We start from the raw sequence: 16,991 nt of genomic DNA on the forward strand, positions 1-16,991 counted from the left end.
AACCTGGACTTTGTCTCTTCCTCACATTTTTTCCCCCCAGGCTGGTCAGACAGTGTCCATTGACGCAAAATGTGATGAGCCAACGCTGCTTGGGAATGTGTTGGATGAGATCAAGCAGACCTTCTCTGAGTGCTGATTGTGTGTGACCACCCCAGGGTGTCCCAACCTCCCCACGCCACCCCCTCCTTCACTGAAACACATAATCACGTTGCAAAACACTGCGGCCGGCACCTCCACTGTCGCCTTATTTATTAGTCCTCAGATTCGCAAGAACCCCACTCCCCCAACCTTCCCTTCTGTTTGACTCCCACACTCTCTTCTGTGTTGTCACTCCCTGACAACTGATGTCGTTTTACAGACACGCCGTGCATCTGGTCTGCGTTTGCTGCAATGCTGTTTCAGTTTTATCATCGGTTTTCTACTTGTCCCCCTCTTTTTCCTTCACCGCTCTGACTGTGGACTGAACTCCTGTTACCATCAGTTTTTTTTTTTTCTCCTGTGTACTGTTCTGTCTTCAGTCCACCGTGTGACCGTAATACAAAGTAATCTTGGCAACTGGACTTTTGTTGTTGAAAGTTGAATTGTGTTGTGACTGTTTTGAATATTAGTTTGTTTTTTGGTCTGGTTTGTTTGTGTTGTTTGTCTCCATATTTTGTCCGAAGCCTCTACGCCTTCTCCCCGTTACCCTTTCTTTGTTTCACTGAGTAAACATCAGCATGTGTGCTCCTCTTCTGTGCAAGTCTGGAATTCATTTTGACTTTTTTGTAATTTTAGTAGTATTATTACTAGTGTTTAGACTGGCTCCAGTTGGAAAAAGCAGGACTTCAACCTGCTCAGCCACTGCTGACCTGGTCCCTGGAGAAGACCAGACACATTGGGTGATTACAGTGAGATTAGTGCAGAGATTAATCCAAAACATTGTGTATGGTTTGAACCTTGTCAGATGTTTTCTCTGCTATTTCATGAGATATCACAAGGCCCAGAGCAGATCTGCTGGTGTTGGTTTAGCAGAATGATTCCCCATCATATGTTCACTGATCTATTGCACACGTCTGTGTGACGTGTGCAATAGATCAGTGGTTTTGCTCTGTGCCTTATCCCTGCAGTCTGGCCTGCTCCAGCTCTTTAAGAGTCTGAGCCCTCAGTCCTTCCTTCATATATTTGTTCTCTGCTCCAACTGTGTTAAGCTGCAGTTTAATCCCAAATAACTTGCAACAAATCTATCCTTCCAAGAATAAAAAAAAACTGGAACAGCAAAAGTGTATAAAAATTTATGTGCACTCTGCCACTAGGCGAGAATTTTTGAACATTGCTCTGCCTCATGTACAGTGTGATTAAGTGATATTTCATTTCAACAAATCAGTGAGGACACACATCTCAGCATTCCTCTTAAACTCACAGGTGATGTAAGTTGTACAGCAGATGTTATGTTACTGTAATTGCACAGAATGATGATCATATTACCATTGACACCGTGATGGTGCTGAAGGCTGTTTGGGCCCCAAACAATGTTGCCACGTGGTAAATTTGGGGATGGACTAATGTGGCATACGGTACATCCAAAAAGTATTCACAGCACTTAACGTTTTCCACATTTTATGTTACAGCCTTATTCCAAAATGGAGTAGATTCATTTTTTTCCCCTCAAAATTCTCAACACAACACCACACCCCATAATGACATTAAAAAAGGTTTGTTTTGTTTTTGTTTTTTTAGTTTTTGCAAATTTATTAAAAAGAAAAAACTAAGAAATCAGGTGTACATGTATTCATACACTTTGCTCAGTACTTGGTTGATGCATTTTTGGCAGCAGTTACAGCCTCAAGCCTTATTGAATATGCCCATTCCTCTTTGCAGAACCTCTCAAGTTCCATGAGGTTGGATGGGGAGTGTCGGTGCACAGCATTTTCAGATCTCTTTAGAGATGTTCAGTTGGATTCAGGTCTGGGCTCTGGCTGGGCTACTCAAGGACATTCAGAGTTGTCCTGAAGCCACTCCTTTGATATCTTGGCTGTGTGCTTAGGGTCATTGTCCTGCTGAAAGATGAACTGTGACCCCGGCCTGAGGTCAAGAGCACTCTGGAGCAGGTTTTCATCTAGGAAGCCTCTGTACTTTGTTGCATTAATCTTTCCTTCAATCCTAACTAGTCTCCCAGTTTCTGCCACTGAAAAACATCCCCACAGCATGATGCTGCCACCACCATGCTTCACTGTGGGGATGGTGCCTGGTTCCCTCCAAAACATGACACCTCGCATTCACGCCAGAGTTCAATCTTTGTCTCATCAGACCAGAGAATTTTGTTTCTCACCGTCTGAAGAGTCCTTCAGGTGCCTTTTGGCAAATTACAGGCAGGCTGCTATGTGCTTTTTACTAAGGAGTGGCTTCCATCTGGCCACTTTTCTATACAGACCTGATTGGTGGATTGCTGCAGAGATGGTTGTCCTTCCGGAAGGTTCTCTTCTCTCCACAGAGGAATACTGGAGCTCTGACAGAGTGACCATCAGGTTCTTTCTCCCGTGTTTGCTCAGTTTAGACGGCGTCCAGCACTAGGAAGAGTCCTCGTGGATCCGAGCTTCTTCCATTTATGGATTTATGGATGTTGGTCACTGTGCTCATTTGGACCTTCAAAGCAGTAAAAATGTTTCTGTACCCTTCCCCAGATTTGTACCTCGAGACAATTCTGTCTGAGGTCTACAGACGATTCTTTTGACTTCATCCTTGGTTTGTGCGCTTACATGCACTGTCAACTGTGGGACGTTATATGTAGACAGGTGTGTGCCTTTCCAAATAATGTCCAATCAACTGAATTTACCCCAGCTGGACTTCAGTTAAGCTGTAGAAACATCTCAAGGATGATCAATGGAAACAGGATGCACCTGAGCTCAATTTTGAGCTTCATGGCTAAGGCTGTAAATACTTAGGTACATGTGGTTTCTTAGTTTTTTATTTTTAATAAATTCACAAAAATCTCTGACAAACTTTTCACATTGTCATTGTGGGGTATTGTGTGTAGAATTACAAGGAAACAAAATGAATTTTATCCATTTTGGAATAAGGCTGTAACATAACAAAATGTGGAAAAGTGCAGCACTGTGAATGTTGTCTGGATCCACTGTACAGAGAATCATGTACCTTGACAGTGTGGCCTCCTTTCTCTGAAATTGTTTTCTGCCACGTGATGGCGTTCATTATTATAAACATGTCTCCTTAACAGCTGCTCTGCTAATTAGATTGCAGACATCAACTCTCTTGGCAAGTGGTCAGTGGTTTGAAGCTCTCTTTCAAACAGTATTAGATGTCTCAACTACCACTGTGAGGAAGCCTCCACTCTGTCAAGAGAAAAATCCATTTACTGTTTGTGTTCATGTCAAACTTGCATTAAAAACACACATCTGTGCCACCCTATCTCTGCACATGGCCATCACCCAGCTGACATGGCTCCAGAAAAAATGCAGTTTGTTTTTTCCCCTTAGAACTTCCTTGCCCGTGTGTGTGTGTGCACGCAAACCACCCTGACAAACACAAATGGTTATCTTAAAAGAAATGGCCTCCCCATTCCTCCTTAGAGGTACACAAACATTTAGTTTGTCGTTCTTGTTACACATCACTATTTGAACAAGCACTAAATGTTTAAGTAGTAAGATAAGAACTGATTTGGTAGCATCTCTGTTCATATATTTCATAAAGTCTTGATTCATGCATCTCATGCTGTTGTACTGTAGATAAAGTACGATAATGATGTCTGTGACCTGATGGTCAGGTCAACCATTCCACGAGTTCCTGTGTTCAGTCATAGTGTTTGAATACAGAGTCCATCAGCTTTATTTCAGGAATGTTAATAGAAAAAAAACTTTATTTCCTGTTTCTGAAAATGCTCAAATTTACTTGTGAAACTGAAAGCTTCCCGAATCATACATTGTCCAGGTATTCTGATAAGTTGCTCTGTGCATATTTGATTAAAATTTGTATAATGCATGGTAACAAATGTACACTTTATTTCTCTTTTGAGTGATTCCACTTTTCTGTTTTTTTTTTCTTTGCAGTTTTTAAAAAAGTTTACATGACCATTCTCTATTTTTGATGATACTGTATTTTTATCTGTTCAGAGTTCAATTAAAGTAATATTGCTGAATGTTTTAAATGATTAAGCTTTGGTGAAGGTTGGGGGGGGGGGGTTCTGGTTGGTGTGTTGGGCCCTGAAAGCAGAACAGGTCACATGACAAAGCTTGCTGGGGGCTGCTGGCTTAATTCTAAAGTTCCTTTGTGAATTATTTCACAGTCTGTGACATTTAAAAATACTCTAATATAACTTTGATTTTTGAAGGTCCTGTCTTTTTATTTCATCCTACCCCAAACTGTAATGTTCCATTATGGCGACAGTATAAATTATCTACATTCCTTTTCAATAAATTCACCCAAATAAAAAAAACTTAAAGCTGTAAAATCCTACTGTACTATTTTTGTGTTAAAGTGGATCAATAAACACCCCATGCCAAAAATGTTTAAAAACATTGTGTGTGATTAAATGAGGATGTGCACTTTCTTTACAGGGTGTCAGCCCCGTGGTACTACATTTCTCAGAATTCCTTGCTTTGCAGCAAAGATAGCAAGAGAATTTCGTCAAGTTTAACAATGTTTAATATTTAAGCTTGTGTTTTAAGTATAACAAAAGAAAGGGCCAGTCAGCCGACTTGGTTTATCTTGTTGACAACTTAAGAATAATTGCAGTTAGCATGACTTTTACTTTTTTGTAAAACTTTCAAAATAAAAGTTTAAAAAATACATAAGCTGCCAAATATAAATCACGATTCAACACAAGCAAAACTTTATATTACAGAATGCATGAATTTTCTAATACAACTAACTAGCAATTTATAATGAGTAAACAAAATGTAAAGTAAAATGGAACAACTCAGTGCTCACAGAAAGATGTAGGCTTCCCTCATGAAAATCAATACTGCAACTGGACTTTTGCAGTAAAATACATCATTGTGTAGGGGAATGATGGCTAAATGACGACGCTGATTTAAAAAAAACTGACGGCAATGTTTTTAAAGTACGCCGTAAATAAGAGCTTTATTTTGAAAATGTGGCAAGGAAGACGAGATGTCGCTGTGGCTGCCTTAACAGCAGTTTGTTGGGTGATCGTAACGGGCTCCTGAGGTTGTCCAGAGCCCTTTGCCCAGCACTGTAGTTCTATTTAAATAAAGCGTAGTCTAGATTTTTATTATTATTTTTATTCTTTAATAGTAAAAGTTGATTTTTGGAGTATTACAAACTGAAAGTACCGTTAATAGCCTTTGGTGTGAGAGGCGTTATCGGTTCTATTTGTAGCGAGCTAGCTTTGCGGTTGGCAGCTGCGGTTTGCTGTCATATTTATTCGGAGAGTCGTTTTGGAATATGGCCCAGCATGGACACCATGTAGCCAGTTCTCAAAAAGCACTCATGTTGGAGATGAAAAGTCTTCAAGATGAGCCCGTCGAAGGATTTAAAATAACTTTAGTGGACGAGTCGGACATGTACAACTGGGAAGTAGCGATATTCGGACCCCCAAACACACACTACGAGGGTGGATATTTTAAGGTGAGTAGCCAATGTTAGCTAGCAATCAGTCTATTGTTCTTTTAGCCATCTGATTTTAATTTGCTTTGAGAAGTTTACTTAACAAACCGGCGGTTAACCATTTGTTTATACGCTATAACAAACAGGAAATAATGGTTCATAATGCAGATGTAAGAAATTGCCACTTGATCCCTTTCCTAATGTTTTCTTTCGTTGTTGAACTAACATATCAGGCTTGGTTCATCTTAAGTGTCACACACTAAATACTGAAACTTTTGAGCCTCACCTTTCTTAAAAAATAAAATGAAATCATAAATATACTACTAGTGACTATCAGATTTGACAGTTTGTATTGCAATAGAACAAAAGGGTTGTAGCCATAATCAGTTTTATCATTTCTTTTGTCTTCATTAATTTTAGTCAGCATGAGCATGCACACTCAGGAAATACCCCCTGCATTTTGATCTAGAAACCTCAAGCAGACCAAACTCAGCAGGGTGACAATCTGCTATGGTCATGCTATCAAGACAAAATACTTAACATTGACTCACTATGCACTAACAGAAGGGGTTCAAGTGAAATCATATTTAAATCTTTGTTCATAAAGTGAGATAACTGAAGAGACACCACCCAGATGTAGATTTGAGTCCCACTGAAACGGACTACATAAATACACAACTGACTGGAATACACAACCGACTTCTTCCCAAGGTTTCTTGCCACTCAGCAATGGGAGTTCCCAAGCTTAGAAATTCCAGTGTAGACAGCATGCATATTGATGTGTTTACAACCACTCATACAAGAGATATGAGTTCGTCCTATACTTGTTCGAAATCCTAAATTCTTTTAAAGCCGACACTCATTAGAGTGTTCCGTTTTGATCCAGTGAGTCATGCTCTGTTGTTCCAGTCCCCAGTGGCTGACACTCGTGCATATCAATAGATATGATCTGTCCAAGAAAGTAATCCATCAAACAATCTACTGTATCTCCGAGCTCAAGTTTGGCACCAGTGTGCATTTGTGGCATCATACCCATCTGGCTTGGGACATCTGTGCCATTCAGCTGCTCTATAGACATGATGCTTTATGGTAATCAAAGTGTAAAACTGACTTTTAAATTGTCACCCACAGTCATCTCCCATTTTCATATCATTTTGGGAGCTGTTTTATTTATTTCTTAACATACTTCAAGAGTAGACATTAGCATTGGCACAATAACATGATTTAGGGCTTTAGGTGAGTGTTGAATACCCAACGACTTTCACCTGCCGATGAACCAGCAGAGAAATTGATTGTTGAAGTAAGTTCAGTGTTTCCTCTATAGCAGCCGTTCTCAAACCTGGTCCTCAAGCACCACTAATCAACAGATTTTCCATCTCTCCCCTATTCTGACAAAAGCTGATTAGCTCATTCAGGTGTCTGTTAGCACTTGAATGGCTGAGTGCATCTGAATGAGCTATTCAACTTGTGGCAGAACAGGAATAGATGGAAAATGTTTCAGTCCGGTAGTTCTTGAAGCCCGGCCGGGTTGAGAAACACTGCCTCATAGTATTATTAAAAAAAGTGCAAGTGGTTTTTTTAAGATTTAAGTCATGAAAAGAATTTTGTGTGGCACCACTATAATTTTATTCTGTAGCATTTTCATAAGGGATTCATAGTATGATATTACCAATATGATCAATATTCATGCTATCTGGAAACAATTTAGAATTCCAACCCTGAGGGGGAGATATTCAAGGGATCAGATGCTATGACCAACATTTGGTAGAAATGGAAGGGATTGCCAAGAAATCTTATGGATGCTAACATAAGATGGGTCACAGGTAGTCTTAAAACCTCACACTTGCACACATGCGCTTCCTCCTGTAGTTAATCTGCATGACAGCGATGAAGGAAAGACAATTTCCCCCCCAGATAAATATGTCCTCCATTAAAATGAGCTGTAATTTTGCAGCATGTTACAAAATTGAACCTACATTATAAAAATTGGATTTCAGTAGAAATAAATTTTCTCAGATTTGTGGAATTTGAAAGGCCCTATAGATGACCTAAGTGATCATTTGTGGGACAGTAAGTCTGCCGTTGTGTGCCGCATAAATGAGGACATGTATGCACATCATTTAGGAGAGGATAACTCAACTGTTCTAGACTTATATGACCCCAATGAACAACTTGGGATATGTGCCAAAATCTCTATTGGGGGCAAACAGCCTGAAAATGACCATGCCCTTTTTCGTTCAGAATGTTACTTCAAATATAGGTGTAGCCTATTTTATAAAACTGGAGCAGCTACAGATATTCCAAGGTACTCAATATGTTCCGAATGACCAGTACATGTTTGGGAGGGTCATAGAAAAGTGTAAAATTTCCATTTTGATATTTTAATACAGTGGTGTCCAAACTATTCCAGAAAGGGCAGAGCGGGTGTGAGTTTTCTTTGCAGTCACTGACTTCAGCAGGTAATTTCACTGATGAACTCATCAGACCTGCTCAAAGTGATGTTAATCATTGAAATCACCTGCTGAAGTCAGTGACTGCAAAGAAAACCTGCACCCTCTCTGCCCTTTCTGGAATAGTTTGGAAACCACATGAGAGAAAATGGCTGAAATAAGTGTCAACTTATTACTGTACATCGAAAGAAAACAAACATTTCCCAAATATAGTGAAATTTTATTTTTAGTTACACTGTTATCAATGGAATATGGATTTAAAGTGAAAAATACAAAACAAAACTTGTTTCTTTAGCAGACAGCAGTATCTAGAGATCTTAAATGTTTTAAAGATTATCAAGTGAAGTGCGCTCTGAGAGAGCGAGGGAGAGTGCGTGCGCGAGAGACATCGGTTTTATTTTATTTTAAGCAGTCTCGCAGTCTCTCTCTCTGTCTCTCTCTGTCTCTCTCTCTCTCTCTCTCTCTCTCTCTCTCTACTGCATGGTGTGGTGCAATAGTCATTTAACATTATTATTTTTTTAATGCAGCGAGTGCGAGTTTATTTTAGAGTCAGCTCTTTTCTCTGATCGATCAGGGCGTTTGATGAGCGCACCGACATGCAGCGAGTGGCGTTTATGAGAGGGAGAGCGCGCGCGCATGAGAGAGCGCTATAAGGAGACTCACTCCTCTGAATAAAACCTCTCTTTCTCTCTCTCTATAATGACAGCTGTGACTATTTAAAATCTCTCTCTTTCTGAGCGAGAGAGAGATTTTATTTAGAGGAATCTGAGTGAATTTGAAAGCACTCTCGCGCGCGCATGCTCGCTCTCTCTCTCTGTGTGTGTGTGAGAGAGAGCGGTTTTATGAAATGATGCGACACTGAAACAGTCCTCGTCCAGTATGATAAAGTGAAGCAACGATCTTGCAGTATTTATAGCTCCAGAAGAACAACAGGGAGATGTGAAGTTACGCACAGTCCGTGTTGCAGTGCGTGGGCGAGCTCACAATAGCGGACAGTAGCATGGCGCTGCGTGGACTCCCGTGGAGGCTCCATGCTGTGCTGTACGCTGAAGAAAATTAAACAGGTTTAATTTCTTCCGTCCTACGCGCGTAGCCCTCAAGATACTGCTACGTATTGAGAAAAAATTCCTCATGAAGTGGGTGGAGAGCTGCTCATTACAGCGTAGACGATACGCTGTAATGAGCAGCTCTACGAATACGCCACTATGAAAGCCCCTTTACAGGAGATTTTGTAATGAAAGACGTGCGGCGGAATTCGCGCTTCAGGACGGAGCCGCTAATGGCGCAGAACAAAAAGCACCTCTGTGTTGGAAGTCTCACGGGACATGCCCAGCTCTTCAACCATTCGGAAGATTCAGACGGCTTTGGGTGGCTTTTCAGTCAAGTGAGTATCTGAGAAATTGTCGAAGAGCTGAGCATGTCACAACATGTCCTGTGAGACCAACACGGAGGTGCTTTCGTTCCGCGCCATTAGCGGCTCCGTGGCGAATTCCTCCGCTCCTGTTTTCATGACAAAATCTCCTTTAACAGTGGAATGTGCCGGAAAAGTGCTATGTCCACCTTTTCTGCCATTTCTCTGGTAGTCAGACGACGTCCCGGATCAACACAGCATTCAGTTTGGAAATGATCTGGTCGTTTCAGCCTGTCGTTCGCCGCTCAGAGCGCGGCGCGCCCTCCGCCATTGTGCGCCGTCTTTAAACTGGCTGTACCACTCCTTAATCTGTGTGATACCCATAAAATCGTCCCTGATAGCCATCTGAATTTTCCGAATGGTGTCCACCTGGCTGTCTCTCACAGTTTCTGGAAAAATTTGATGCAGCGCTGCTCCAGCCGTTCAGACATTTTCCTCACAATGAAAATCCGACGAGGGGGGAGGACCAGTGCTCACTCAAAGCCTGCTCACAGGCGAATGACGCAACCGACAGGCGTGAAAAAACTCACGCATGCGCACGAAGGTTAAAGCTTGGCTGATGCAATCACACGTGATTCAAATCCATAAGGTTATTGCAAAAAATAAAAAGGTCCGATACTTTTCTAACAGTCCTCGTATGTGGCAATTCCGGACTGTATGTAGGTCGTTTGATCTAATGTTTTTAGTGGTTTACTCTATTTTGCTTCAGTGTGGAGGGGTTAAAACCATGCAATAGTGTACGCACGTTTGATGACTTGCTCATCAATATTTGTTTTCCACCTGCCAAACAAAAGGGTTCTACCGGCAGTAGATATGCAAACCAAGCCAGACTTAAATGGACTGCATTTATGTAGCACTTTTCCTTTTGCATCAGACGCTTAAAGCGCATTACAATTATGCCTCACAGTCACCCATTCACACAGACACACTCACACACCAATATCAAGGTGCTGCCATGCAAGGCGTTCACTACACACCGGGAGCAATGGGTGATTAAGTACCTTGCTCAAGAGTCCATAGTGATTTTCCGGTCAGGCTGGGGTTTGAACCGATGATCCTCTGGTCTCAAGCCCAGCGCTTAACCACTAGACCATCACCTCCCTATATATATGTGATACGTACATTCCTTTTATTTCCAGTAATGAACCCAACACTGTTGATCAGAGAACAGCATTATGCTTGTCTCTCTGATGCCACCTGGTGGTCACTGACAGGAGAAAATGGACATTGACAGGTTTCTGGATCACATTTACTTGACAATTCCGACCCGCACCATACCGTGCAGTACTGACCCGCACCGCTTGGTGGAAACAGGGCTGTCAGCATACACTGGCTAAATCATCAAGGTGTGACAGCTGCATAATTTATTAGACATACACCCACGTATGCCAGCGTTTTTAATACCGTTGGCATACGCTGGCTGAATCATCAAGATGTGACAGAGCTCTGAGGTTCTAAAAACATTCTGGACTCACACACTATTCCAATTCATTATAGAAACTTTGCATAATTTGTTGCAGCCCCTGAAAAATGTCAGCTGCCTACTTTATAAACACTACCCAATCGAGAGTCCGTGGATTCCCACCGTCAGCAAACTAGTTAATATGAAGAGTTGAGGATGAAGTATCCACCATCTCTTCCTTGTGCAGCCACAAGCCCACTGAACCACTTGAAACATGTGCACAGCCAAGCTGGCTGGAAAAGTATTCCCTTCTGTTCATGAGCTCTCCAAAGTCATTGACCTGAATGAATTATGATCAGTGAGTAGGATGAATGTATTCATCCAGAAAGGGTTAAAAATAAAATTATTCTTGCCACTTTCTCACCAGACAATGTAGACATCATCATCTCTTGTTTTAAAAAAGTGAGTTATAAACTGTGATCAGTTTTGCTCCTTTTCTCTTTTTTGTACTTTTGTACAATTTAATGCAACAACTAATTATTTTAGAGTAAAATATTCTGTAAAAATTGGACACCTTGTTTTCATTCCAGAACACATGCAGATTTCCTTATTTTCTTTTATTATTATTATTATTATTATTATTATTATTATTATTATTATTATTATTATTATTTTCTAGAAAGCAAGGTAATGTTTTTGTTTCTTTTGTTTTGCTGATCAGAAAAAGCTCTGATCTGTGGCTTAAAAACTGTATCTGATCTGAATTGTGGCTTTTGTGATGTGTAACACCCCGAATTCAAATGAATATTTTTGGTCTCCGAGATTAATGCAGATCCATTGAGATTTGAAAATCACAAATATCGGGGGGGGGGGGGGGGGGGGGGGGGGGGGGGGGGGGCGGTTAATCACCTATCTCTTCTGATAGATTGTTATTTCTGTAGCCAAAATGCTCAATTGAAGTCAGTAAGAACTGGATATTGAAGAATCTTAAGTACAACTCTCTGATGCTTTTAATGCTCTGCACTACTGTTGGGGACAGATTTATATTATCTACTGGATTGACACCGTATGTCTGATTTGATTCAGACTGCTGTGTTTCACAAAATTTTCTCGGATCTTCTCACGAAAGTCTGAAATTTCTTTAATGTATTGCTCTAAAATGTAAAGAGAATGAATTCCAGAGCATCTAGAACCCTTCAGCTTCCAGAGTGAAATTCAGCCTAAGGGTTAGCTTTTCCTCAGATTTCTGTTACTGAATCCCATCCCTGAAGGTAATGCAAAAAAAAAAATCCACCAAAGCATCTTATTAATAACTTCTTACTTTACTTTCTACCACACTGAGCGAGACCATGCAGCATTAAGATTGTTGATGAAATAGCTACTTAGCAAAATGTTTACCTGTTGTGTGTTAGTCCTTATTTTCATGAGAACTTGAGAAAATAATTTCCTTTGGGATTAATAAAGTTCTTATTATTCTTATTAACTTGCACGTTCATGTGACCTTTTTCCAGTAACATGAATGTAACTTGTATAGTTATTCTAAAGGCACAGTGGCATTAATCCTTGGAAAGTTACTTCAGATTGTTGACGTTGTTGTTTGGCTCTGCTTTAGGCTTTGTAATCTACACACCTACATTGTAACCACTTGGCCACCATCCCTACTCCTGACTCCAGCAAATGAGTGTGTGAAAGTCAGCTTCAGTGTCAATTTGGAAAAAAACCAAATGAATTATGACTCGTTTGTGTTTTGTCATCGTGTCGAAAGCTAATTATTCATCCTCCTGACTGTTTTTAATACTTTATCCACCATTGCATGTGTATGTATCCTGTATCCTGTTTAAATTTCAGACTTGTCCAGAGGGTATTTCACAGAACCTAGGAAGCAGGTTAACCTGGGATTTTCCAGTTATCCTGGTTGAATCTCAAAGAAGTATTGGCACACAAATTACCATAAGGATGTATTCTGCACAACTGCAACTGGTCTGCTCCAGACCAGGCTAACAGCCAGGACTGTTCATTTAGTAGTCACTCAGATCAGAATCCAATGTGTTGCACAGTTATATTGAATCTCAATGCAGTATGCCATGTGCTTAAGAGCCAATTTTTTTCACGGGGGCTGTGATTCAAGCCAACTCGGATTTCAATGAAACATGGCTCAGAGATGGAACCTACCAAGAAATGAACTTTCCCAAAATTTTTTGACCAAAAACCAAGCAGTGACCTTGCCAGGGGTCATCAAAGTTCAAGGCAAAAATAGGCAAAAACTGATATTTCGTTAAATTCCCATCTTTCAAGTGGTGTAACATACAGCGCCATCAAGTCCCCAAACTAGTTTAAACTATCAAATGACATAGGGAGGCAAACTCTTTCATCTTACATACATATTTGGTTGGGGGATTGATGGTGCTGAATATAGGGGACACTCAAAGTCTGGTCATTTTGCGAAATTTGCTGTATTTAAAGACCACATAACCTGTGAATTTTTAAAAAAAAGGATGATCGCGCGGCCACCAGGTGGCGCAAAACTTCCTCAAAATTGGACAAGTTGAGTACTTTGGCACCCCCTGGTGGCCAGTGCCATCAGGACCCCAATGTTTTTTCAGATGCATTTGATAGAGTAGGGCCTATGTTTGTTGATAACATTGAAATCTGGTCTTGTTTTTTTGTTGGGGGGGTAATTCATTTTTATAATTTATTAATTAAAAATAAAAAACTAATAAATCACATACACATAAGTATTTGCTTAACCCTCTGGAGTGGTCTGATGTGGGGATGCGTCAAAGTCACACGACCGAGTTAAGCGGACATACTATCAAATCCACCACACTCCGAGTCTCTGTTTGAATGTGTGTTGAAAGTGCAGACTTCAAACTATATACCAGTTTTTAAATTGTGTTGACAGGCCTACCAAAACTTGAGTAATGATTAATAAATTACACCATGCTTTTTCCTGAATATTATTGTCATGCACAATTTGTGCAGAAATGTGCTTTAAAATTGGAGTTTCTCTTCCTGTTCTCTCCTCTCTCACCGGACAGTTGTGAGGGAAAGAAAACATGACTTCACCTTTATCATTGGTGGAAAAAATGCACTGCCGAAAACCAATAAAAATGATCACCAACCCACATATTTGGTTGCTGAGAAGATTGTGCACAGCATAGAGCAGATGCAGGAAAGCTCATTCTGGCTGCAGCACCACCAGAATGAGAGCGTGAGTGAATGAGAGAGAGAGATTTTTGGTCTTCTGATATTCATATCGTTGCTGTCGCTACCAAGAGCAGGAGAGAGTCATATTCCTGTTTTCATTGGCAGAGATGCTGGCCAAAAAGCCACCAAAGGCAGACTGAGGTGCCAGTGCTGCGTCCAGCTGGACAACAGGAGGAATGACAAAGTGTCAGGCCTGTGACGTGCTCCTGTCTTCTGTTGGACAGGAATTGTTTTTCTGAGTGGCACAATACTTTGTGTGGCATCTTATTGTTTTGTAAATAGTTGTACGAAAATGCCTGAAGCATTTCCTGCATTTTAATGTAAATAGTTGTATATAGCTTTGTTGTTTGCTACATTCATCATTTGTACATATGTTTTTGAAATTTACGATTTATATTTGCATTCTAAGTTATAAAAATGGTTTGTTAAACATTGATGTGGTTTTCACAGTAAAAAAAAAAAAAAAAACGCTGAAGGCAAGCAACAGTTCTGCCAAGAACACATCCCTGAACCATGAGTACTACAACTCTGGCTGGCTGGTCACGTGCAATCAGACATGGAGTTTGGAGGAGCAGCTCACTAGAGGAGTTTACGTCATACACATTGTAAAACAAATGAATGTCTGCAAGGAGATATCTCAGTCAGTGCCAATAAGAAAATTAGAGCCCGACCGATATGGATTTTTTGAGGCCGATGCCGATAACGATATTTGGGTGAAAAAAAATGCAGATAATTGATAAATCGGCTGATTTGCCAATAGCCGATAAATCAACCGATATTTTTTTTTTTTTTTTAAATGAATAAAATGTATTTTTGGACCCTTAACAAAAAAGGTATGAGCTAAAAGCTGAAGCTTTGTCCTCATATTGATTAACTTTATAACAGAGAAGAATTTTCAAGTTCAAAAAATGCAATCAAGAATTAAACCTTTGTGAAATTAGCAAATACATATCCTTAAAAAGAGTTGTGAAATACATCTGATCTTGTACTACTTGTTGCTGCAACTTAGATATAGGTTCAGGATAAGGATATAGATCCTTATAAACTTACTTGTATGCTTTTGTCAACCGATCAGTGCAGTGTGACGGCGAACTATGGGGGCCGGTGATGAACACATTTATGCAGGGGTGTAAGCAGCGCTCATTTAAATGGAGTCAGAGCTCCATCTACTGGACAAACGGTGCAAGGACATTTTACATTGCCGACACAAACATTATTTCAGTAACTGTTCTGTTTATGAGAAATTATCGGCGTTCTATTGGCAGAATTTCGGCCGATAGTGAGTACTTTGAAAAGGGCTTATATCGGCCAATAATATCGGCCGGCTGATATTATCGGTCGGGCTCTAAAGAAAATTGCTGTTATAATAACGATAGACCTGTGGTCAATTTAATATAATATGTCATTTTGTTGTAGTTTATTGCAAAATGTCATGTAGCTGTGTAGCAGAGTTGGTCAGAGTAGTTTGGAACTCATTTCAATATTTCCCGGTGCACTGTGAGCCTACAGTCATTATGAATGTGTCATGATGTGACTCTTTGAAAGTAACACCCTTCTGAAACAATGCCTGACTCAGCCAGGTTTCATACGACGTCATTAACAGCCTGGTTTCTGATGAACAGGCCGCTGCAGCATGCCAAAACAGAGTGTCTGAGTAAGTGGGTCAGGATTTTATTTTATTTTATTTATTATTATTATTATTATTTATTATTTATTTATTATTTTTTTTATTTATTTATTTTATTTTATTTTTATTTTATAAGGTAAACTGGTTGGATGGAAACTGAGCCTAGCACAAAGACTCAAAACTACGTGGTGGATTTTACAGTCTAGCTGTGCATTCCTGGCCCAACACTGGAATCCTTTGTGCAGTGGCCTCTTACAGTAGCTACATTGACAAACATTCACAGGCACTGGGCTGATACTTTCCACTCCTGTCTACTACCTTCAAAACTCAGTCTATAACATGAACAAGTTACAAAGACCTGACACCTCTTTTATCAAATTGTGTATAGTTTAGAACAGGTTCTAAATTTTGTCATATGAACAGAATTTATTGTGTGCATAACTACAAAAAATCTGTATTTATCAAACAGGTAATATGCACCACAGGTGGTCATATGCACATCAGTAAATATTCATTCATTTTCTCTACCCGTTTAAGACAATCAAGGGTCACAGTTTCGTGGTATGTCAATACTCACTGCAAAACAAACAAACAAAAAGAAACAATATGATTCAATACAGGCTTTACAATGCAGGATGGTGCAGGCACAAGGGGGCCCAACCTGGTTTGAGCAGTCTTGCTGGTCCGGCAAAGAGGCTGGAGTCATGTTTCTCCTTCTGGCCATGACAGAAAGAAATAAGAGGATGTCAATGGAAAAGAGTGAGGAAAAAACAGAAACGGCCAATGCCCTTCCTGCAGTGATAACATTTGGTAAAGAGAGTTGCTTTGAGCAGAGGTGACTGCAAGGTTTAGATCCTGTCCACCAAAGGCCCTGACCATGTGTTTTTCTCTTATGTGGTATTAGTGTAGTCATCACAAAAATACATGGCAAGATATGTGATTCAGTGCTTGGTTTGGCCTAAATATGAGTGCATAGTAGAACTGTCTTGACAACTAATTTTGTTGGACAGCGTACTGTCCCAGAAATATTTGCAATAAATGATATTGCCAACACTATGTTACACCACTATGAATGCTAGTAAATCCTTTCAGACAATATTGAACCATTTCTTACAAATAGTCAGAGATTGGAATTGAAATGTAAAAACAAATATCCAAAAATAAATAAAACAAAACCACACAGTTAAAATACACTGACTCTACAGTCAGATTCTGTAGAGGTTTTCAAGTCCAGACTTAAGACGCGCTTATTTTTCCTTTTGTATGGCTAGCATACTGGCATAGTATGTTACTGTGCTTCCTACCCTTTTAAATTCATTTTATTTGTAAACA

The 16,991-nt window shown here is 40.0% G+C and overlaps 2 protein-coding genes across 6 annotated transcripts in view; both read left to right on the forward strand.

The window, feature by feature from the left end:
• The window catches only part of ap3d1 (adaptor related protein complex 3 subunit delta 1), a 96,347-nt gene extending 95,482 nt beyond the window's left edge, over positions 1-865 (forward strand). For all 5 annotated transcript variants that reach the window (XM_034179760.1, XM_034179761.1, XM_034179764.1 and 2 more), the window contains one exon: positions 41-865. In XM_034179760.1, coding sequence (XP_034035651.1) covers positions 41-136 — 96 coding nt within the window. In that variant the 3' untranslated portion in view covers positions 137-865. The remainder of the gene's footprint in view (positions 1-40) is intronic.
• Positions 866-5,157: 4,292 nt separating this feature from the next.
• cdc34a (cell division cycle 34 homolog (S. cerevisiae) a) overlaps positions 5,158-16,991 on the forward strand; it is a 39,833-nt gene continuing 27,999 nt past the window's right edge. Inside the window, exon 1 of the mRNA XM_034179766.1 lies at positions 5,158-5,583. Coding sequence (XP_034035657.1) covers positions 5,401-5,583 — 183 coding nt within the window. The 5' untranslated portion in view covers positions 5,158-5,400. The remainder of the gene's footprint in view (positions 5,584-16,991) is intronic.

The sequence above is a fragment of the Thalassophryne amazonica genome, chromosome 10 (assembly GCF_902500255.1).
Source record: "Thalassophryne amazonica chromosome 10, fThaAma1.1, whole genome shotgun sequence".
NCBI lineage: Eukaryota > Metazoa > Chordata > Actinopteri > Batrachoidiformes > Batrachoididae > Thalassophryne > Thalassophryne amazonica.